General features: G+C 40.0%; 1 protein-coding gene across 3 annotated transcripts in view; it reads right to left on the bottom strand.

Annotated features, from left to right (window-relative positions):
• The window catches only part of LOC106603642 (cell adhesion molecule 1), a 551,827-nt gene extending 532,687 nt beyond the window's left edge, over positions 1–19,140 (bottom strand). For all 3 annotated transcript variants that reach the window (XM_014197549.3, XM_014197550.3, XM_014197551.3), the window contains exon 1: positions 19,009–19,140. In XM_014197549.3, coding sequence (XP_014053024.2) covers positions 19,009–19,081 — 73 coding nt within the window. In that variant the 5' untranslated portion in view covers positions 19,082–19,140. The remainder of the gene's footprint in view (positions 1–19,008) is intronic.
• Positions 19,141–24,434: the final 5,294 nt, after the last annotated feature.

The raw sequence follows: 24,434 nt of genomic DNA, 5'->3' as shown, positions 1-24,434 counted from the left end.
AACAGCACCCTGAACAGCTTCTACCCCCAAGCCATAAGATTGCTAAATAGTTAGTCCAGGTAGTTATTTGGTTAACTATCTGCATTGACCCTTTTTGCACGAACTTTGACACATACACTGCCGCTAAATGGTCACCCACTGTTCTCCTCTCGAAAAATACGATTTCTCCAACTCTTGCCCTTCAACAGGGACAAGGCATTATAAAATTAGGGTAAATAATATGAGGGCACCAAAACCAACAAGTGTTATGTTCTGGCACACAAAAACTCACAACAGAAATGCAACAGGGGAATGGAAACAAATTAGAATGCACTCAATGAATCAATACCGGAACGCGACTAAATGAAAAAAGCCAAAATAGGCTCACAAGGCACTTGAGCATTCTTTAATGAATCGACTCAAACTACCGAAGACTGCAGGCACAATTATATTTTTCTGTCTGGAAGGAAACTTTGGCTTCAGCCACAAAAGAAACTGGGAACAAATCAAAACTGTGAACAATGTAAGCCATCAAAGGAAGGATTGTCATCCAAAGAGAGCCTAAAACTTCCAAGTTATTGAACTTCTGAAATCCTTCCAGCATGAGTTCACTCCAAAAGCAGGTAACATCCAGTCGATACAAACTGCACACTGACTGAGAAGGTGTAAAAACCTGTAGCGTTGGGCCAAAGTGTCCAGAGGTTTATCCAGAAAATTATCTATGACAGTTGTTATATAAAAGAATTCTAGTATTTTCTAATTGGAAATGTCTTTTGAAAATGCTTTAGTGCTGATTAAACTAAAATGCTGCTCTTACAGTTTTTAAACATACTGTGGAGCTAGACTATATACCCATGACTATGTGGTGTGAGGTTGCAGTGGTAGTTGACTTCACACTGCTGAATTTCAATAAGAACTTATCATAATTCTTGCAACCAACCAAGACAGACCCTTTGCAGCAACTGTGGATGTTCTTGTTGAACAACCACTCATAGATAAATCGATGGAAAATAATTGCGAAACATTACACAAAAAAACAAATCATGTGATAAGAGCGCACACACACCCGCTGAATAGATTAAGTGGTTATGGTCTCAGTAGATAGCACCTTCAGAGTAGAATTAGCACAAGAGGGCATTTTTGTCTCAATAAAAGAAAACCTTTACTCTGAAAAATGGCATGATTGACCTCAAACATGAGACATGAGGATGTTGTATGGGTTTTAAAGTAGTGCTAATGGATCCTCATAAGCTACACTTAATGGGAGATATTTCTTGTGTAGGAGGCAATATGATGTATGGAGTAGCAGTTTCTTCCGCTGCAATGGCTCCACACAAGTCAGGCGGTAGGGATGGCTGAGGTGGGAAGGCGGAGGGATGGGATTGCAGGAGGGGGACAAGCGGGGGGGGTATGTATCTCAGAATTCAATTCCACCGCTCATTAACTACCTGCTGAATAGATTCAAACCATTCATTAATAAGACGGTTCAAATTTCCTGCCAGCATCAAGGTACATTCTGTTAATGACAGATCATGTTTACTTGTAAATAGGTGATGTGTAAATTACTTTCATTTTTAGTGCAGGATAATTAGAATTGATGCTAAATGTTCAACATAGCCATATACGCAAAGCTATGGCATGGTGGTAGATGTTATGCAACCCTTAATGATATTAAAGATTGATTGATATCAATGAGATTTAATGTACGCCTAATGTTTACCAAAAACATTCCCAGTGAATGCTTCTTGGTCGTATTGTGCATATCAACCACTGGTTCATCATATATGCATAGTCACTTTAACTATACATTCATGTACATACTACCTCAATTGGGCCGACCAACCAGTGCTCCCGCAAATTGGCTAACTGGGTTATCTGCATTGTGTCCCGCCACCTGCCAACCCCTCTTTTACGCTACTGCTACTCTCTGTTTATCATATATGCATAGTCACTTTAACCATATCTACATGTACATACTACCTCAATCAACCCGACTAACCAGTGCCTGTATATTGCCTCGCTACAACTGTTCTAGCCTCGCTACTGTTATTTTTCACTGTCTTTTTTATTTCTTTACTTACCTATTGTTCATTATTTAAAAAGGTAGACTCAGTGAGATGACGTTGCCACGAGCAGCACCGCAGATATTGGGCACATTTGAGTGGTAAGGCTAAAGCAAACGACTGTAGACGAAAGTGGATGAGTGATGTCGGGGGAGGTGCATCTGCGACAGCTGAAAGTCAGATATGAATGTGGTTTTCCAACAGCAAGGCTGTGTTCTAACATGGCAGTGATGCCATCCTTGATAAAAAATGGTTGTCTTTATAATGGTCGAAACAAACTGAAATCTTAATATTATCTGTGTACATTGTACAATCACTTCGTGAGATGGAGCCTCAAATATCACATGTATTTGTATACACTGAGAGTACAAAAAATTAAGGACACCTGCTCTTTCCATGACAGACTGACCATGTGAATCTAGTTGAAAGCCATGATCCCTTATTGATGTCACTTGTTAAATCCACTTCAAATCAGTGTAGATGAAGGGGAGGAGACAGGTCAAAGAAGGATTTTTAAGCCTTGAAACAATTTAGACATGGATTGTGTATGTGTGCCATTCAGAGGGTAAATGACCAAGACAAAAGATTTAAGTGCCTTTGAACTAGAGGTCGACCGATTAATCGGAATGGCCGATTAATTAGGGCCGATTTCAAGTTTTTATAACAATCGTACATCGTTATTTTTGGACACCGATTTGGCCATTTTATATATTTTTTTCCGCCTTTATTTAACTAGGCAAGTCAGTTAACTTTTTAGTGACAGGGGGCAGTATTCGGAAATTCAGATGAATGACGTGCCCAAATTAAACTGCCTGCTACTCGGACCCAGAAGGTAGGATATGCATATTATTCGTAGATTACGATAGAAAACACTCTGAAGTTTCTAAAACTGTTTGAATGATGTCTGTGAGTATAACAGAACTCATATGGCAGGCAAAAACCTGAGAAAAAATCCAACCAGGAAGTGGTTTGTAGTTTTTTCAACTGATTGCCTTTCCAAACTACAGTGTCTGTGGGGTCATTTTGCACTTCCTAAGGCTTCCACTAGATGTCAACAGTCCTTAGGACATTGTTTCATGCTTCTACTGTTACTGGGCAGAGAATAAGAGCTGTCTCAAGCCTGGGACCCGTGAGTTGTATACTGCGCGCTCACACAGGAGCACCGCTCCTTCTTTTTCCTCTGTAATGAATACGCTATTGTCCGGTTGGAATATTATCGAAGATTAATGTTAAAAAGACCCTAAGGATCGATTGTAAACATCGTTTGACATGTTTCTACGAACGGTAATGGAACTATTTGACTTTTCGTCTCGGGTTTTGAGCTCGCGCATTATGCCTTTGAATTAGTGATCTGAACGCGTGAACAAAACAGAGTTATTTGGACATAAATATGGAGTTTATCGAACAAAACAAACATTTCTTGTGGGAGTCCTGGGAGTGCATTCCGACAAAGCTCAGAAAAGGTAAGTGAAGATTTATAATACTATTTCTGAGTTTTGTTGACTCCAGAACTTGGCGGGTAACTGTATAGCTTACTTTGATGGCTGAGCTCTGTACTCAGAATATTGAACAATGTGCTTTCGCCGTAAAGCTATTTTGAAATCGGACACAGCGGTTGCATTAAGGAGAAGTGTATCTATAATTCTTTCAATAACTGTTGTAAATTTTATCAACGTTTATGATGAGTATTTTTGTAAATTGATGTTCTCATTCACCGGAAGTTTTGGGAGGCAATACATTTCTGAACAACACGCGCCATTGTAAAATGGGGTTTATGGATATAAATATGAACTTTATCGAGCAAAACATACATGTATTGTGTAACATTGAGTCCTGGGAGTGTCATCTGATGAAGATCAAAGGTTAGTGATTAATTTTAGCTGTATTTCTGGTTGTGACACCTCTCCTTGCTTGGAAAATGGCTGTGTGGTTTTTCTTGTTTAGGCGCTGTCCTAACATAATCTAATGTTATGCTTTCGCCGTAAAGCCTTTTTGAAATCGGACAATGTGGTTGGATTAACGAGAAGATTATCTTTAAAATGGGATATAATAGTTGTATGTTTGAGAAATTTGAATTATGAGATTTTTTTTTTTTTTAATTTGCCGCCCTGCTATTTCACTGGCTGTTGGCAGCTAGCGTCCCACATGTCCCAGAGAGGTTAAGAATACATTCTTATTTTCAATGACGGCCTAGGAACGGTGAGTTAACTGCCTTGTTCAGGGGCAGAACGACAGATTTTTACCTTGTTAGTCCAACGCTCTAACCACCTGCCTTACATAGCACTCCACGAGGAGCCTGCGTGGCAGGCTGACTACCTGTTACGCGAGGGCAGCAAGAAGCCAAGGTAAGTTGCTAGCTAACATTAAACTTATAAAAAACAATCAATCTTCACATAATCACTAGTTAACTACACATGGTTGATGATATTACTAGTTTATCTAGCGTGCCCTGCGTCGCATATAATCGATGCGGTGCCTGTTAATTTCCCATCAAATCACAGCCTACTCGCCAAACGGGTGATGATTTAGCACTGTTGTTGCACCTAACCATAAACATCAATGCCTTTCTTTAAAATCAATACACAAGTATATATTTTTAAACCTGCATATTTAGTTAATATTGCCTGCTAACGTGAATTTCTTATAATTAGGGAAATTGTGTCACTTCTCTTGCGTTCCATGCAAGCAGTCAGGGTATATACAGCAGTTTGGGCTGCCTGGCTCGTTGCGAACTGTGTGAAGTCCATTTATTCCTAACAAAGACCGTAATTAATTTGCCAGAATTGTACATAATTATGACATAACATTGAAGGTTGTACAATGTAACAGCAATATTTAGACTTAGGGATGCCACCCGTTAGATAAAATAGGGAACGGTTCCGTATTTCACTGAAAGAATAAAAGTTTTGTTTTCGAAATGATAGTTTCCAGATTCGACCATATTAATGACCAAAGGCTCGTATTTCTGTGTGTTATTACGTTATAATTAAGTCTATGATTTGATATAGCAGTCTGTGTGATGGTAGGCAGCAGCAGGCTCGTAAGCATTCATTCAAACAGCACTTTCGTGCATTTGCCAGCAGCTCTTCGCAATTCTTCAAGCATTGAGCTGTTTATGGACTTCAAGCCTATCAACTCCCAAGATTAGGCTGGTGTAATTGATGTGAAATGGCTAGCTAGTTAGCGGGGTGCGCGCTAATAGCGTTTCAATCGGTGACGTCACTCGCTCTGAGACTTGGCTTTTTGTGGAGCGATGGGTAACGATGCTTCGAGGGTGGCTGTTGTCGATGTGTTCCTGGTTCAAGCCCAGGTAGGGGCGAGGAGAGGGACGGAAGCTATACTGTTACACTGGCAATACTAAAGTGCCTATAAGAACGTCCAAAGTTATATGAAATACAAATGGTATAGAGAGAAATAGTCCTATAATAACTACAACCTAAAACTTCCTACCTGGGAATATTGAAGACTCATGTTAAAAGGAACCACCAGCTTTCATATGTTCTCATGTTCTGAGCAAGGAACTTAAACGTTAGGCCGATTAATCGGTATCGGCTTTTTTTGGTCCTCCAATAATCGGTATCGGCGTTGAAAAATCATAAATCGGTCGACCTCTACTTTGAACGGGATATGGTAGTAGGTGCCAGGCGCACTTGTTTGTGTCAAGAACTACAACGCTGCTGTGTTTTCCCACGCTCAACAGTTTCCCGTGTATCAAGAATGGTCCACCACCCAAAGGACATCCAGCCAACTTGACAACTGTGGAAAGCATTGGAGTCAACATGGGCCAGCATCCTTGTGGAACGCTTTCGACACCTTGTAGAGTCCATGCCCCGACGAATTGAGGCTGTTCTGGGGGCAAAAGGGAGGGTGCAAATCAATATTAGGAAGGTGTTCCTAACGTTTGGTATACTCAGTGTATCTTTACTGTACACATAAATCGTGGCAAATTGGTTTGTTTCAGTTATGTCTTTGGTCACATTCGCATGGGTAAAAAAACAACAACAACTAATGACTATTTGACAATAGAGCCTCCCACAATGTAGGTGATAGCTGCAGGATGAAGTTGCTGAAGAGCAACTGCAGAAACTTGCAGTCGACTGATCTTTATTTACATGATTTTTGTAAAAGCATCACTTTTAAAGGAGATGACCAACGATGCTCACCAACTTGACAAAATCTATCCGCTCGTGCCCATCGAGATGAGTACGATGTAAAACTCTGCTCTCACACAGAATTTCTGTGCATGTGCACAGGTGCGCTTCACGCTGCTACAACGTGGTAGCTGCGGGAACCAAAACAGCAGAGAGGTTTAGCCTCGTGCTTCAACACTCCTGGTTGTTGCGGAAATTGACCCACTACTACTACTTACTTTGTGCATCCATGTCATTTCCCTGAGTCTACCTTTAAACGAAACCTATGACCTGACACATCACCTCATGCATTACTGCCCCACGCTGGCAAAAAGGTGTCATCCCCAAAGACTATACAACACATAAAAGGCTCCTAGTCTGCCACTGTTAAAATAAAACAAAATAGAAAAGTTTTTATTTCAAAAATTTAACTAAATAAAAACTAGTAAAGTGGATCTGAAAATTAACTGAAACTAAATGGAATTTCAATGAAAATATAAAAACACAAAACTATAATATCAAAATGTTGGAAAACCTTGGACAGACAACTTTGATAAATTCAGCACACAAATCAGACCACTTCAGCTTAAATGCCTGTGTTGAATAAAGCTCTGTTTTCCTCCTTTAAATTTGAACAAAGAGCAGTTTTGAATGAATTACAAAAAAATATTCTGATGCCAGTCGGCATACATTTTGGTAGTGAGGGTCTTTTGTTGTTAGAAATTTAAGTAAGGGAGGTTATGACAGAATTTCAGTTAAGACATAAAAGCCTGTTTTGTGTCATACCCAAGAAAAACGCATTACTCCTTTCAACTCGGGTAATCATGTACATGATTGCTTTGAATAAGAGCTTTTGTCAAATGGCATTGATCTATATGAATTTTTCAATCACTGGCAAGAATTTCAAAGTTGAATGAGGCACTATATTGTATAGCACATGGTGCCAATAAAACAAAGAGAAAGACTATCCAGACTTCCGATGAGAGAAAATGTAGGAAGGAATGTGGGTAGCACCGTCATAAATCAACCACCTAAGGCCTATGATTGATGACAGTGTCATGTATTTCACAAAGGCTGCATAAAAATGAAGAAAAATATCTTACATAATAGATTGAGTAAAAATAAGCTATGCCTACATTGAGCTTAACATCAGTAGTCAAGTGGATATCAGAGCAATATGAGCGCAGCGTTAAGTGGCCATTTGAGCGCAACTCCATCTATGCAGCATGTTAGTATCCGCCATATTGCTTGAACCGGTCTTGTCCTTTCAGATGAGTGAGGAGTCGAGGTAATAGCACGTAAGAGGGGACACGGTCACATGGACATTGGATTCTCTGTCTATTAGCAATCCCCGCTTGTGATAATGTATCAACTTCAACCTTTGCGTAAACACTATTCTATCCACTAGCCTATTGATGATTTCTACTTTTATCTGTATCAGTTGAATCAATGTTTGCTGGCTCCCGTCTTAAATAGTTTATTACTAGTCATTACAAACCAAACCATCATCCAAGGCTTTCATTTTAAAAAGCTGAGATTTTTTTTTTTTTAAACAAAAGTAAATTTCTTCAAAACATAGCACTAAATGGTGAACTGAAGTTTCATAATGCAGTACAATTTAATTCTCAATTAGTTATGTATGAATGCCATCAACACTGCTTTTTGAAAACAATTTCAAAAGTTAACAGCTCCCTTCCATGAGCATTTAGTTCAGTATGCCCAGAGCCATCATTGTTATAACACTTATGTTGTTATTGTTGTGGCCGCTGCTGTTATCATTATTAATCAATATTATAGGACAGAAGGCATCAGGAATAAGGCAGGAAATCTGTCTAAGTGTCTAAACTAAGTAAGAATTAAGAGGGATCTTGTCTCGCTCTGTCATTTCTGCAGGGCCAAGTGACCAATCAATAGGAAGGCAGTTTGCTAGTCTCCAGCCATAATCCTCGAAAATATTATTATGCGGATTAGTTGCTCCCTCACCCATTTCATTTTCAGTCTGGAAGGTATTAGTCTGACAGCCAAGTGGAGCCCAACCAATACTACACACTTCAAAGCAGCAGCAAACTGTCTAAGAAAAGCAACGTGGTTCAAACATTTCCTTTCATCTTTATTTTCAGGGTAAAACATAGGTTAGGCCAAGGCTGTGCCTACTGCTGCCCCTGTTGATAGATTGCTAATAAAAAGTATTCACGCTAGAGTAGATGAGTGTATATATATATATATATACACATATATATACATATACATGCTATTTAGGGACAGTACCTACTTCAAACGATTTACCACAAGGGAGGGCCTAGTGTGCATTTTCACACAAGACTTCCCTTGCATCACCCAGCTCTGACAGAGAAAATTGGGGTTCTATTCAATCTGTAAAGCTGAAGCATTACAGATTCCTCAACAGAAATGTAAAAGGTAATTTCAGATTGAGCTGACATATGTAGCGTTTACCGTGATTGCAGTCTCTGCAAAAGCAGGAACATTCCCTTTAAATTTCAATCATACTGTAAAGCTGAACTTCTGCGATGCGGATTGAATAGAGCCCTTAGACTGCATAATCCTGTAGCATCTGGCATTTGTGCAGACAAAACAGCCGAGAAGCTATCATCAGACAAGACACTGCAGCAATAGGTAGGAAACAAATGGACAGGAACTGAATACAATGATCACAAGGGATCCAATTCTGTGGGAGACAGTGAGGCTGCCTGGAGGGTCTTGTCAGAGGCAAATTCACTGAAAAGTAACGAGTGTTATGCTAATGTCAGACAAGAGAATGCAGATCACTCAAGCCCAATAAGCCCAGTTGATAGATACCTGTATTGTATTTAAAAGGATATATTTCCCTTACAATGATGAAAAAGTATTTGTTTGTTCAGGGGTATGCATGCATATTATTTATGCTTCCATACATGTTTTTATTCATTGTTGAACCCAGCATTATATGGATGAATGCATGCAAAATAATTGTCCACTTATATAATTCTACGGCTCTTCTAGTCTGATTTAATGACAGCTTGCTATAACAAGCTTATTAGTAGAGGTCGACCGATTATGCTTTTTCAACACCGATACCGATTATTTGAGGATCTCTCCCCCCCCAAAAAGCCGATACCGATTAATCGGCCGATTTTTTTATTCATTTAATTGTAATAATGACAATTACAACAATACTGAATGAACACTTATTTTAACTTAATATAATACATAATTAAAATCAATTTAGGTTCAAATAAATAATGAAACATGTTCAATTTGGTTTAAATAATGCAAAAACAAAGTGTTGGAGAAGAAAGTAAAAGTGCAATATGTGCCTTGTAAGAAAGCTAACATTTAAGTTCCTTGCTCAGAACATGAGAACATATGAAAGCTGGTGGTTCCTTTTAACATGAGTCTTCAATATTCAATATTAGTTATTATAGGACTATTTCTCTCTATTCCATTTGTATTTCATATACCTTTGACTATTGGATGTTCTTATAGGCACTTTAGTATTGCCAGTGTAACAGTATAGCTTCCGTCCCTCTCCTCGCCCCTACCTGGGCTTGAACCAGGAACACATCGACAACATCCACCCTCGAAGCAGCGTTATCCATGCAGAGCAAGGGGAACAACTACTCCAAGTGTCTAAGCAAGTGACGTTTGAAACGCTATTAGCGCGCACCCGGCTAACTAGCTAGCCATTTCATATCGGTTACACCAGCCTAATCTTGGGAGTTGATAGGCTTGAAGTCATAAACAGCGCAATGCATTGAGAAGGGCTTCTGGCAAAACGCACGAAAGTGCTATTTTGAATGAATGCTTACGAGCCTGCTGGTGCCTACCATCGCTCAGTCAGACTGCTCAATCAAATCATAGACTTAATTATAACATAATAACACACAGAAACACGAGCCTTAGGTCATTAATATGGTCGAATCCGGAAACTATCATCTCGAAAACAAAACGTTTATTTTTTCTGTGAAATACGGAACTGTTCCTTATTTTATCTAACGGCTGGTATCCATAAGTCTAAATATTCCTTACATTGCACAACCTTCAATGGTATGTCATAATTACATAAAATTCTGGCAAATTAGTTCGCAACGAGCCAGGCAATGAACGCAAGAGCAGTGATACAATTTCATGTTAGCAGGCAATATTAACTAAATATGCAGGTTTAAAAATATATACTTGTGTATTCATTTTAAAGAAAAGGCATTGATGTTTATGGTTAGGTACATTGGTGCAACGACAGTGCTTTTTTCGCAAATGCGCTTGTTAAATCGTCACCCGTTTGTCGAAGTAGGCTGTGATTCGATGAGAAATTAACAGGCACCGCATCGATTATTTGCAACGCAGGACACGCTAGATAAACTAGTAATATCATCAACCATGTGTAGTTAACTAGTGATTATGTTAAGATTGATTGTTTTTTTATAAGATAAGTTTAATGCTAGCTAGCAACTTACCTTGGCTTCTTGCTGCCCTCGCGTAACAGGTAGTCAGCCTCCACTCGTGGAGTGTAATGTAAGGCAGGTGGTTAGAGCGTAGGACTAGTAACCAGAAGGTTGCAAAAACAAATCCCCGAATCCCCCCTGAACAAGGCAGTTAAGCCCCGTTCCTAGGCCGTCATTGAAAATAAGAATGTGTTCTTAAATCTGACTTGCCTAGTTAAATAAAGGTGTAAAAAATAAAAAATAAAAAAATAGATAGATATCGGCAAATCGGTGGCCAAAAATACCGATTGTTATGAAAACTTGAAATCGGCTCTAATTAAATCAGCCATTCCGATTAATTGGTCGACCTCTAATTTCTTCCTAACAAAAAGACAGCCAACTTCGCCAAACGGGGGATGATTTAACAAAAGCGCATTTGCGAAAAAAGCACAATCGTTGCACGAATGTACCTAACCATAACATCAATGCCTTTCTTAACCTGTTAGGGCTAGGGGGCAGTATTGACACGGCCGGATAAAAAACGTACCCGATTTAATCTGGTTACTACTCCTGCCCAGTAACTAGAATATGCATATAATTATTGGCTTTGGATAGAAAACACCCTAAGGTTTCTAAAACTGTTTGAATGGTGTCTGTGAGTATAACAGAACTCATATGGCAGGCAAAAACCTGAGAGGATTCTATATGGGAAGTGGCCTGTCTGACAAGTTGTTGTTCATCTGGGCTCTTTTTATTGAAGACTGAGGATCTTTGCTCTAACGTGACACTTCCTACGGCTCCCATAGGCTCTCAGAGCCCGGGAAAAAGCTGAACGATATTGAGGCAGCCTCTGGCTGAAACACATTATCGCTTTTGGCAAGTGGCCGATCGGAGTACTATGGGCTTAGGCGCGTGCACGAGTCGACCCCATGCTTTATTTTCTTTCGTCTGATTACCTAAACGCAGATTCCCGGTCGGAATATTATCGCTTTTTTACGAGAAAAAAGGCATAAAAATGGATTTTAAACAGCGGTTGACATGCTTCGAAGTACGGTAATGGAATATTTAGAATTTTTTTGTCACGAAATGCGCCATGCTCGTCACCCTTATTTATCCTTTCGGATAGTGTCTTGAACGCACGAACAAAACGCCGCTATTTGGATATAACTATGGATTATTTTGAACCAAACCAACATTTGTTATTGAAGTAGAAGTCCTGGGAGTGCATTCTGACGAAGAACACCAAAGGTAATAACATTTTTCTTATAGTAAATCTGACTTTGGTGAGTGCTAAACTTGCTGGGTGTCTAAATAGCTAGCCCTGTGATGCCGGGCTATCTACTGAGAATATTGCAAAATGTGCTTTCACCGAAAAGCTATTTTAAAATCGGACATATCGAGTGCATAGAGGAGTTCTGTATCTATAATTCTTAAAATAATTGTTATGGTTTTTGTGAACGTTTATCGTGAGTAATTTAGTAAATTCACCGGAAGTTTGCGGGGGGTATGCTACTTCTGAACGTCACATGCTAAGGGTAAAAACCTGGTTTTTGATATAAATATGAACTTGATTGAACAAAACATGCATGTATTGTATAACATAATGTCCTAGGTGTGTCATCTGATGAAGATCATCAAAGGTTAGTGCTGCATTTAGCTGTCTTCTGGGATTTTGTGACATTATATGCTAGCTTGAAAAATGGGTGTCTGATTATTTCTGGCTGGGTACTCTGCTGACATAATCTAATGTTTTGCTTTCGTTGTAAAGCCTTTTTGAAATCGGACAGTGTGGTTAGATTAACGAGAGTCTTATCTTTAAAATGGTGTAAAATAGTCATATGTTTGAAAAATTGAAGGTTTTGCATTTCTAAGGTATTTGAATAACGCGCCACGGGATTACACTGGCTGTTACGTAGGTGGGACGATTTCGTCCCGCCGGCCCTAGAGAGGTTAAAATCAAGACACAGAAGTATCTGTTTTTAAACCTGCATATTTAGTTAAAAGAAATTCATGTTAGCTGGCAATATTAACTAGGGAAATTGTGTCCCTTCTCTTGCGTTCATTGCACACAGAGTCAGGGTATATGCAGCAGGTTGGGCCGCCTGGCTCGTTGCGAACTAATTTGCCAGAATTTTACGTAATTATGACATTACATTTACATTCACATTTACATAACGTTGAAGGTTGTGCAATGTAACAGCAATATTTAGACTTATGGATGCCACCCGTTAGATAAAATACGGAATGGTTCCGTATTTCACTGAAAGAATAAACGTTTTGGTTTTCTAAATGATAGTTTCCGTATTTGACCATATTAACGACCTACGGCTAGAATTTCTGTGTGTTATTATATTATAATTAAGTCTATGATTTGATAGACCAGTCTGACTGAGCGGAAGTAGGCAGCAGCAGGATCGTAAGCATTCATTCAAACAGTACTGTCCTGCATTTGCCAGCAGCTCTTCGCTGTGCTTCAAGCCTATCAACTCCCGAGACTAGGCTGGCAATACTAAAGTACCTATTAGAACATCCAATAGTCAAAGGTATATGAAATACAAATGGTATAGGGAGAAATAGTTCCTATAATTACTACAACCTAAAACTTCTTACCTGGGAATATTGAAGACTCATGTTTAAAGGAACCACCAGCTTTCATATGTTTTCATGTTCTGAGCAAACGTTAGTTTCTTTACATGGCACATATTGCACTTTTACTTTCTTCTCCAACACATTGTTTTTGCATTATTTAAACCAAATTGAACATGTTTCATTATTTATTTGAGACTAAATTGATTTTATTATATATATATATACACACACACACACAGATCAAAAAAATAAAGGGAACACAATGTAACTCCAAGTCAATCACACTTCTGTGAAATCAAACTGTCCACTTAGGAAGCAACACTGATTGACAATAAATTTCACATGCTGTTGTGCAAATGGAATAGACAACAGGTGTAAATTATAGGCAATTAGCAAGACACCCCCAATAAAGGAGTGGTTCTGCAGGTGGTGACCACAGACCTCTTCTCAGTTCCTATGCTTCCTGGCTGATGTTTTGGTCACTTTTGAATGCTGGCGGTGCTTTCACTCTAGTAGTAGCATGAGAATGAGTCTACAACCCACACAAGTGGCTCAGGTAGTGCAGCTCATCCAGGATGGCACATCAATTCGAGCTGTGGCAAGAAGGTTTGCTGTGTCTGTCAGCGTAGTGTCCAGAGCATGGAGGCGCTACCAGGAGACAGGCCAGCATATCAGGAGACGTGGAGGAGGCCGTAGGAGGGCAACAACCCAGGAGCAGGACCGCTACCTCCGCCTTTGTGCAAGGAGGAGCACTGCCAGAGCCCTGCAAAATGACCTCCAGCAGGCCACAAATGTGCATGTGTCTGCTCAAACGGTCAGAAACAGACTCCATGAGGGTGGTATGAGGGCCCGACGTCCACAGGTGGGGGTTGTGCTTACAGCCCAACACCGTGCAGGACGTTTGGCATTTGCCAGAGAACACCAAGATTGGCAAATTCGCCACTGGCGCCCTGTGCCCTTCACAGATGAAAGCAGGTCCACACTGAGCACATCTGACAGACGTGACAGTCTGGAGACGCCGTGGAGAACGTTCTGCTGCCTGCAACATCCTCCAGCATGACCGGTTTGGCGGTGGGTCAGTCATGGTGTGGGGTGGCATTTCTTTGGGGGGGCCGCACAGCCCTCCATGTGCTCGCCAGAGGTAGCCTGACTGCCATTAGGTACCGAGATGAGATCATCAGACCCCTTGTGAGACCATATGCTGGTGCGGTTGGCCCTGGGTTCCTCCTAATGCAAGACAATGCTAGACCTCATGTGGCTAGAGTGTGTCAGCAGTTCCTGCAAGAGGAAGGCATTGATGCTATGGACTGGCCCGCCCGTTCCCCAGACCTGAATCCAATTGAGCACATCTGGGACATCATGTCTCGCTCCATCCACCAACGCCACGTTGCACCACAGACTGTCCAGGAGTTGGCGGATGCTTTAGTCCAGGTCTGGGAGGAGATCCTTCAGGAGACCATCCGCCACCTCATCAGGAGCATGCCCAGGCGTTGTAGGGAGGTCATACAGGCACGTGGAGGCCACACACACTACTGAGCCTCATTTTGACTTGTTTTAAGGACATTACATCAAAGTTGGATCAGCCTGTAGTGTGGTTTTCCACTTTAATTTTGAGTGTGACTCCAAATCCAGACCTCCATGGGTTGATAAATTGGATTTCCATTGATTATTTTTGTGTAATTTTGTTGTCAGCACATTCAACTATGTAAAGAAAAAGTATTTAATAAGATTATTTATTTCATTCAGATCTAGGATGTGTTGTTTAAGTGTTCCCTTTATTTTTTTGAGCAGTATATATATATATATATATATATATATAAATTACGATTAAAAAAATAAAAAATAAAAATAAAAATCGGTATAGGCTTTTTTTGGTCCTCCAGTAATCGGTATCTGCATTGAAAAATCATAATCGGTCTACCTCTGATGTTTGGAGTAATCTGTTGGTATTGTGAAACCAGCCTGCTACAAAGAAAACTGTATGGTTATTCTGTTTAGCTGGGAAGCAATGGGCAAAATCAAATGGAACAACTGCTATTTCGTTAACCCACTGCAACGCCGCCGCATTTTAGACTTCTAACACCTTTTAAATATCGTGTGTCAGAGCTACAGACTTCTGGGTTGTGTCTATTTCTTCCTCATAATTTTAGTCTGTGTGATTAACGGGGGCTGAGCTAGAGTGGCGTTTGTGAGACAAGGGCAGATCCCGAAGGGGCCCGGGCCGAGTCTTTTTACAAAAACATCTGTGGAGTCCGAATGGTTTGAGCTACAAACGATTAAAAACTCTATGAATAGTTGACTCTCATGAACACACACATGTACAGTTGAAGTAGGAAGTTAATATATACCTCAGCCAAATACATTTAATCCTAGTAAAAAAATCAGTTTTAGGTGAGTTAGGATCACCACTTTATTTTAAGAATGTGAAATGTCAGAATAATAGTAGAGAGAAAGATTTATTTCAGCTTTTATTTCTTTCATCACATTCCCAGTGGGTCAGAAGTTTACATACACTCAATTAGTATTTGGTAGCATTGCTTTTAAATTGTTTAACTTAGGTCAAATGTTGGAGGTAGCCTTCCACAATAAGGTGGGTGAATTTTGGCCATTCCTCCTGACAGAGCTGGTGTAACTGAGTAAGGTTTGTAGGCCTCATTGCTCGCACACAGTTTTTCAGTTCTGCCCACACATTTTCTATAGGATTGAGGTCAGGGCTTTGTGATGGCCACTCCAATACCTTGACTTTGTTGTCCTTAAGCCATTTTGCCACAACTTTGGAAGTATGCTTGGGGTCATTGTCCATTTGCGACCAAGCTTTAAATAATCTGTCTGAAGAATTGTTGGAAAAATTACTTGTTTCATGCACAAAGTAGATGTCATAACCGACTTGCCAAAACTATAGTTTGTTAACAAGACATTTTTGGAGTGGTTGAAAAACTAGTTTTAATGACTCCAACCTAAGTGTATGTAAACTTCCGAATTCAACTGTAGTTGGGAGGCTTGGGCGTTCCAGTACTGTAGGTGGCGGTAATGCACCATAACGTTGGATGCCAACCGCCGATAAACCCCACAGAAGAAGAGGCAGGGGCGACAACGGTAGCTAGCTTCAGCTAGTACACACTGGTAGACAGTGTCCTTCGCCCCCGCCTGTCGGGCATTGCTTGAAGGTAAGCCTTGTAATACATCCACAGGTACACCTCCAATTGACTCAAATGATGTAAATTAGCCTATCAGAAGCTTCTAAATCCATGACATCATTTTCTGGAATTTTCCAAGCTGTTTAAAGGCACAGTCAACTTAGTGTATGTAAACTTCTGACCTACTGGAATTGTGATACAGTGAATTGTAAGTGAAATAATCTGTCTGTAAACAATTGTTGGAAAAATTACTTGTGTCATGCACAAGTGACTTGTGTCATCCTACCCGACTTGCCAAAACTACAGTTTGTTAACAAGAAATCTGTGGAGTGGTTGTAAAACAAGTTTTACTGACTCCAACCTAAGTGTATGTAAACTTCCGACTTCAACTGTATAAATGTGAAGAATACACTTGGCGTTTCTAATCAAATGAAATATGGTTATGAGAGGAAGCCCACTGTCGGGCAGTGGGAGAAGATGGATTTCTCATTGATGAAAAATTTGACCTCAATACAGTTTTCTGTTCCCAAAACTAGAATCTATTATGAATAGAGTGTAAGTTTTGTAGACTTTGCCCTTTGCAAAAGTTGTAAAAAAATTGCATTGTTTAGAAGGAGTGCAAAGGCAAAATTTGTTAATGCACAAGCACACTTCAGAGTAGGTGTTCCCTAACGGAAATATGCATGATACTAGAACGCGCCAATAGGATCTCACTAGCTCATGCTTGGCTCTGCCCCCATCCTTGCATGTTCAGCCCACTATGGCACATTTTTTCCTATTGGAAACAATAGGCTTTCTTGTTTTAATTTATTACCTTTATTTAAATAGGCAAGTCAGTTAAGAACAAATTCTTATTTACAATGACGGCCTACCCCAGACGACGCTGGGCCAATTGTGCGCCGCCCTAAGGGACTCCCAATCACTGCCGGATGTGCTACAGCCTGGATTCGAACCAGGGACTGTAGTGGCCCATCTTGCACTGAGATGCAGTACCTTAGACCACTGCGCCACTTGAGCAAATCTTTGATGGCATGCTTCAAATTCAAATACTTCCGGCTTCATGCGCCATTGGGAGTTTTCCATAGGAATACGTGGATGAAGTCAGCACTATCACCATCTACTGGTTTTAATGTCTATGAAATATTCAGCCTAGCCGTGTGAGTGCTTTGTCTAGATATAGGCTACCTAAGCTGCGTGCACATCTTGTGGACGGCTATATCATAGACTATACAGTAGGTGTTGGTACTTGGTAGCTTTAATTAGGGTGAACCTGTTGATGAATACAGTAAACTAAACTCCCTATTGACTGAGTAGCCTAGCATATCATTTTGCATAATGGATAGAGTTTGCCCAACATTGTAAATCAACATGTTGTAGAAAAGAGATGGGTGCATCGAAAAACAAGTGTTTTGCATTTGGCAGAGTAAAACCGCATGCCAGATTTTTAGGAGAAACATTGATTCGTTTCCACAAGACTAGGCTATGATAATTCAATAAATAACTTTGCTCACATTGAATTTTTAACAAACATGAATTACAGTACATATGACACAAAATTGCAGAGATTCAATAGAGTTTAGCTAGCCACAGCTGAATTGAATTGCCATATTTTCGGTTCATCATGAAATGTATTCCCAACGCATGTCTTGCTACAGCTCGTGGCATGATACAGTATTTGCAATACTGAATCAGCTGACAATGTGTAATAGCCTATCCAGTTGACTAGTCTATAACGGCACACACTCATGTTATATTTTAAGTAAGCTACTGATTTGACTTTTAAAAGGTGTTTAGGAAGCAAGCAAAATCAAAACAGCACCACTAACAATTTATATGTCTCCATCGGTGTACTGTACACCACTGACACCGTTCCCTGGGCATTCAAATGTAAGGAATAGCTTCAAAGTAGCCTACCTACCTACATAGATACCTAGCTGTAGATACTTAGCTGTATCAACAGTCCGCCAGGTCACACATGCGACACACAAAGTGACTATAAAATCACGCCACTAGGCCTACGGATCATAGTTTGAGCAAACTAAATCATATTTCTAAATACATGTAATAAAGCTAAGCATTTTTCCGGTAAACTTCAGCATGGTAACGCGCTCAGAATAGCTCCCGTTACAAATATTCAGCGTTCATTGTAGGCTACGGCGTTCTACAGAATCTGGACATTCGCAACACAAAAGTGTTCAGAACATCTGACTGGTTAATTATAACTAACCATATTAAACTTGTGCACTGAAGTTGAATTTATGGTCTTTATACTTTGGAAAAACAACTATTTTCATATCTAATTTCGCTCATTTAAACTGCCAGCTGCAGCTTTGTGAGTATTACAGTGGCACAGGGCTCAAGACTAAAGTAAAACTAGCCAAAGTGATTTGTGTTGAGGGGTTAGTATGGAAGACAGAAACATCTGTAACGGCTATATGAGGGACATTTAAATATTCAAAGAATGTAACAAATATGTGAGTCTTCTTTAGGCACATGGAATATCGTATTCCAACTTGAAGAACAGTTAGGCTACACTCAATGATTAACTAAGAAACTATCATTCAAAATTATACGGGCACATCCAGAAAGAAGCTTGCTCTGACTGCAGGCTCATTTCTGCCCCCTCCTCCATGTCCATATAAAATCATTAAAAAAGACGTAGGTTTGTTTAGTTAATCGTCCGAAATCCTACCTTTGTGAAGAGCTGCTGGAATCATGAACAAAAAGAGAAGAGTAGCGAGAGATCCGTTGCCTGTGATCGCCATGTTGTACACCTGCTTCTATCTGGCTGCGCGAGTAGTAGCTAGCTACTTCACCTAGCGACAACGCGAATCACTTTAATGATATGCATGGCGGGGAGGGAACAATTCAAATGGATTTTTAAAAGATGGTTAAACAACTGACAAAGGTTATACTTGTGTTACGGTGGGTTCTTATAGAATAATGAACAACTGAGGGAAAATGTATTATTTTATTTTCAACCATTCCAGAACATGGAATCATTTTTGTGTGAAGGGTTCAAGGCGAAACATCCAGTGATTTTCCAAAACTTCCCTAATTATTTGTTGTGACAAACAGAGCTTAGATTACTCATAGATGACTCGTCACATGAACTGGGAAGTATCATATAGTTGGCAGCTTTTCCATCCATATAGTCCTTATGTGCTATCAAAGATGCTGTACATGACAATATGTTTTGCATCAATGGCATGTTCATTTGCGTAGAAAAATGGCCTGCACACACATTCTAGTAACACCGATAAGTAAATAGGCTACATCCACTTTGGGCATCATGCATCTAAAATACAAAAACAAGCATACAGTCCATACTGCATTTCCAATACAGAGAATCTTGTTGAACATCATTTTCACCGTTATATTTTATTTATTTAACACAGTACAGCAAGATCGCGCTGTAGCCTATATGTCCACACAACATTGATATAAGGCGGGCTCATTAGAATGACTGCTCTCTGACAGAAGTAGCCTACAGAGTGGTGCCTCTAGTGGTGGTACCAAGTTACATCTCTTTTTTTATTATCAGAATCTCTTGCAGGAAGAAAGACGATCTTAAGGCTTTAGCATAAATTACATGTACTGATTAGAATTGTCCCAGTGGGAAGGCCACAATGACATATTAACTGTTGAAAATATACCAATTCATAGTAAAACACAAGCAATCCCAAATGCAATCATCAATCTCAAATAGTAAGGATTCTTCTATGTCATGTCATACCAAATGTAACCGATGTGAAATGGCTAGTTAGTTAGCGGTGGTGCGCGTTTCAATCGGTGACGTCACTCGCTCTGAGACTTGAAGTAGGGTTGCCCCTTACGTTGCAAGGGCCGCGGCTTTTGTGGCGCGATGGGTAACGATGCTTCGTGGGGTGTCAGTTGTTGATGCGTGCAAGGGTCCCTGGTTCGAGCCCAGGTTGGGGCGAAGAGAGGGACGGAACCTACACTGTTACACAAACAATTATCAGACCTCTCTGTTCTCCCTCAATATCAGATTGCAATTTACCTGCCGGGTCTTAACATTCCTTCTGATTTACAAAAGTTTGACTAAATTCCTATTTTCTAAGGACTAAATCGGTATTGGATTTTAAGGTTGAGTCGAAGAAAGTTCAGGAATGATCTTCACAGTGAATCAGGACCAGATAAATGGCATAATACCTTTCTGATTCGAGCTGTACCCTGCAGAGATTGACACACACTGAGAGTGGAACTAAAGTATTGCTGCTGTGTTTGATGTAGTCACGCCTGTGTGTTGGAGACCAGTTGAGGCCCAGACTCATCCTGTGACGTTATCTAATTAAGGCCAGGCACCACAGGCTAAAATTACATTTTTGCATCTGCTTATCAATTTAGAGATTGTTTGATATTTTGGTCCATTAATATCAGTATTTGAAAATGTCAAAAAGTTAATGAAATGTTTATTTTTGTTAGTTTATCATATTACCGGCATCAACATTTCATGAATTGTAACCATCTAAATGGACATACATCCATAATTTCACTCAGTACATTGAATCACACACCATTTAAAATCCCATTTCATATAGCATATTACAAACTGGACTATATGTAGTAACTGACTTTGAAGAGATGGTGATTGGGTCTAAATAGGTCTTTGGAAGTCTAAATTCAATGTACTTTCCTTTAACTGCACTTTCACGAGCCAGACTCTTCCCACACGCCAAATCCTTTTTCTCACCCTCAGAAGCATCTACATACACCACATTTTGTGTGGTTATCCTTAGATATTTCTGCAGACTTAAACATAGGGAATTGTTGATATGTTGTCAAATGTTTATTTTACATAAAATTATTATATTTGTGTCCACATTGAACTGGTAAAAGTTGATTGTGATATGGTTAAGGGGAAAAAAATAATACTATATTAGGGTGTGGTGCCTGGTTAATAACCACACAAGTTCTACCTACGGACGAATCCAAAATCCAGGTTGTGAAAATGTTGTTATACAGTGCCTTGAAAAAGTATTCACCCCCTTGGCATTTTTTCTATTTTGTTGTATTACAACCTGTAATTTAAATAGTTTTGGGGGGGATTTCATGTAATGGACATACACAAAATAGTCCAAATTGGTGAAGTGAAAAAAAGAACTTGTTTCAAAAAATTCAAAATAATTCAAAACGGAAAAGTGCTGCGTGCATATGTATTCACACCCTTTGCTATGAAGCCCCTAAAAAAGATCTGGTGCAACCAATTACCTTCAGAAGTCACATAATTAGTTAAATAAAGTCCACCTGTGTGCAATCTAAGTGTCACATGATCTCAGTATATATACACAAACTAGTTCCAAAAGGCCCCAGAGTCTGCAACACCACTAAGCAAGGGGCACCACCAAGCAAGCGACACCATGAAGACCAAGGAGCTCTCCAAACAAGTCAGGGACAAAGTTCTGGAGAAGTACAGATCAGGTTTGTGTTATAAAAAAATATCAGAAACTTTGAACATCCCATGGAGCACCATTAAATCCATTATTAAAAAATGGAAAGAATACGGCCCACCAAAACTCATGGACCAGGCAAGAAGGGCATTAATCAGAGAGGCAACAAAGAGACCAAAGACAACCCTGAATGAGCTGCAAAGCTCCACAGCGGAGATTGAAGTATCTGTCCATAAGACCACTTTAAGCTGCACACTCCACAGAGCTGGGCTTTATGGAAGAGTGGCCAGAAAAAATCCATTGCTTAAAGCAAAAAATAAGCAAACACGTTTGGTGTTCACCAAAAGGCATGTGGGAGACTACCTGAACATATGGAAGAAGGTACTCTGGTCAGATGAGACAAAAATTGAGCTTTTTGGCCATCAAGGAAAACGCTATGTCTGGCGCAAACCCAACACCTCTCATCACCCCGAGAACACCATCCCCACAGTGAAGCATGGTGGTGGCAGCATCATGCTGTAGGGATGTTTTTCATCAGTAGGGACTGGGAAACTGGTCAGAATTGAAAGAATGATGGATGGCGCTAAATACAGGGAAATTCTTGAGGGAAACCTGTTTCAGTCTTCCAGAGATTTGATACTGGGATGGAGGTTCACCTTCCAGCAGAACAATGACCCTAAGCATACTGCTGAGGCAACACTTGAGTGGTTTAAGGGGAAACATTTAAATGTCTTGGAATGGCCTAGTCAAAGCCCAGACCTCAATCCAATTGAGAATCTGTGGTATGACTTAAAGATTGCTGTACACCAGCGGAACCCATCCAACTTGAAGGAGCTGGAGCAGTTTTGCCTTGAAGAATGGCCAAATATCCCAGTGGCTAGATGTGCCAAGCTTATAGAGACATACCCCAAGAGACTTGCAGCTGTTATTGCTGCAAAAGGTGTCTCTACAAAGTATTGTCTTATTTCTTGTTTGTTTCACAAGAAAAAATTGTGGTAGGCATGTTGTGTAAATCAAATGATACAACCCCCCCCCAAAAAATCTATTTTAATTCCAGGTTGTAAGGCAACAAAATAGGAAAAATGCCAAGGGGATTGAATACTTTCGCAAGCCACTGTACAAATTGAACCTTTAACTAGACAAGTCAGTGCTTGGCTCTGCCCCCGTCCTTGCATGTTCTGCCCACTATGGCACATTTTTCCCTTTGGAAACGACAGACTGTGGTCTCTCTTGTTTTAATTTTATACATTTTTAACTAGGCAAGTCAAAACAAATTCTTATTTACAATGACGGCCTACCCTAGCCAAACGCGGACGACGCTGGGCCAATTGTGCGCCGCCCTATGGGACTCCCAATCATAGCCAGATGTGATACAGCCTGGAATCAAACCAGTGACTGTTGTGACACCTCTTGCACTGAGATGCAGCGCCTTAGACCACTGCGCCACTCGGGAGCCCAAGTTGAGAAGCTGAGGTACTTGAGCTCATCCGCTTGAAGTTTGCATGTTTAAAGTGTAGTGACATGTTGCATTGATGTGTCACTTAAACTGGCTATAAACCCCCCCCGAAAAAAATGACAATAATCAACATATGAATGATAGTTCTGAACTCAAATGTTCAGCATGAAAGGTTAATTAAGCAATAAGGCACGAGGGGGTGTGGTATATGGACAATTTACCATGGCTCTGGGCTTTTCTTATGCACGACACAACACGGCCATATACCACAAACCCCTGAGGTGCCTTATTGCTTTTATAAACTGGTTACCAATGTAATTAGAGCAGTAAAAATAAATATTGTCATACTTGTGATATATCAAATCAAATGTATTTATATAGCCCTTCTTACATCAGCTGATATCACAAAGTGCTGTACAGAAACCCAGCCTAAAACCCCAAACAGCAAGCAATGCAGGTGTAGAAGCACGGTGGCTAGGAAAAACTCCCTAGAAAGGTTTGATATACTATGGCTGTCAGACAATCAGCATTCAGGGCTTGAACCACCCAGTTATAATTTAAATTAAAGCATTGTTGGGGGGCAATGGGAGGGTTAAATAATTAGTTATACATAAGTTATGCATCCACTGCTTAATTGGTTAGTGCTGATACTAATGACCAAATTGTTAATTGTCTGGTATAACAGGAAATAACTGGTCCGAGAGAAAAGTAGTTGGGATAGTATTTGTGGTTTTAAATCAATGTATGCAATTAGTTCCACATTAAGAAAGACCCTTCTTATCTAGGCTAATGAATGCCCAAAAGCTACATAACCTCCAATTATTTTGGGGGTGAACATTTATTTTATTACACAGCCTCCCATTGTGGCAGACACAAGAGCCTAGAAAGAATGGAACAACGGGTCTGTCTGGCCATGACATGTGACAGATAGCTTTGAGAGGATGTGAATGAGAACTTTTTAGTTTGATTTATATTTGTAATTACACCCATTCAGAACTCTAATCAGAGATTAGGCCAATCAACCATCATTTTTTGGAAGCGCATGATTTTCAAGTTTTATATTTCCTTGCCTATATTTGAAGGTTACAGAAAAAGTCCTCATCATTGCAGCCATGAGGATGTCTTGCCATATTTTATGTGTCGTTGGGATAGGTTTGCACCTGTTTTTTCAAGCTCATAGGGTCTCTATTGACACATTACCTAAATATATGAATCATGTCCTTGTCTTTGTTGTCCCTTCTTTTTGACATT

This window comes from Salmo salar, chromosome 04 (assembly GCF_965601325.2).
Source record: "Salmo salar chromosome 04, fSalSal1, whole genome shotgun sequence".
Classification (NCBI taxonomy): domain Eukaryota; kingdom Metazoa; phylum Chordata; class Actinopteri; order Salmoniformes; family Salmonidae; genus Salmo; species Salmo salar.
Note: the sequence above shows the minus strand (reverse complement) of the source record. Positions and strands in the feature narration are given on the sequence as shown.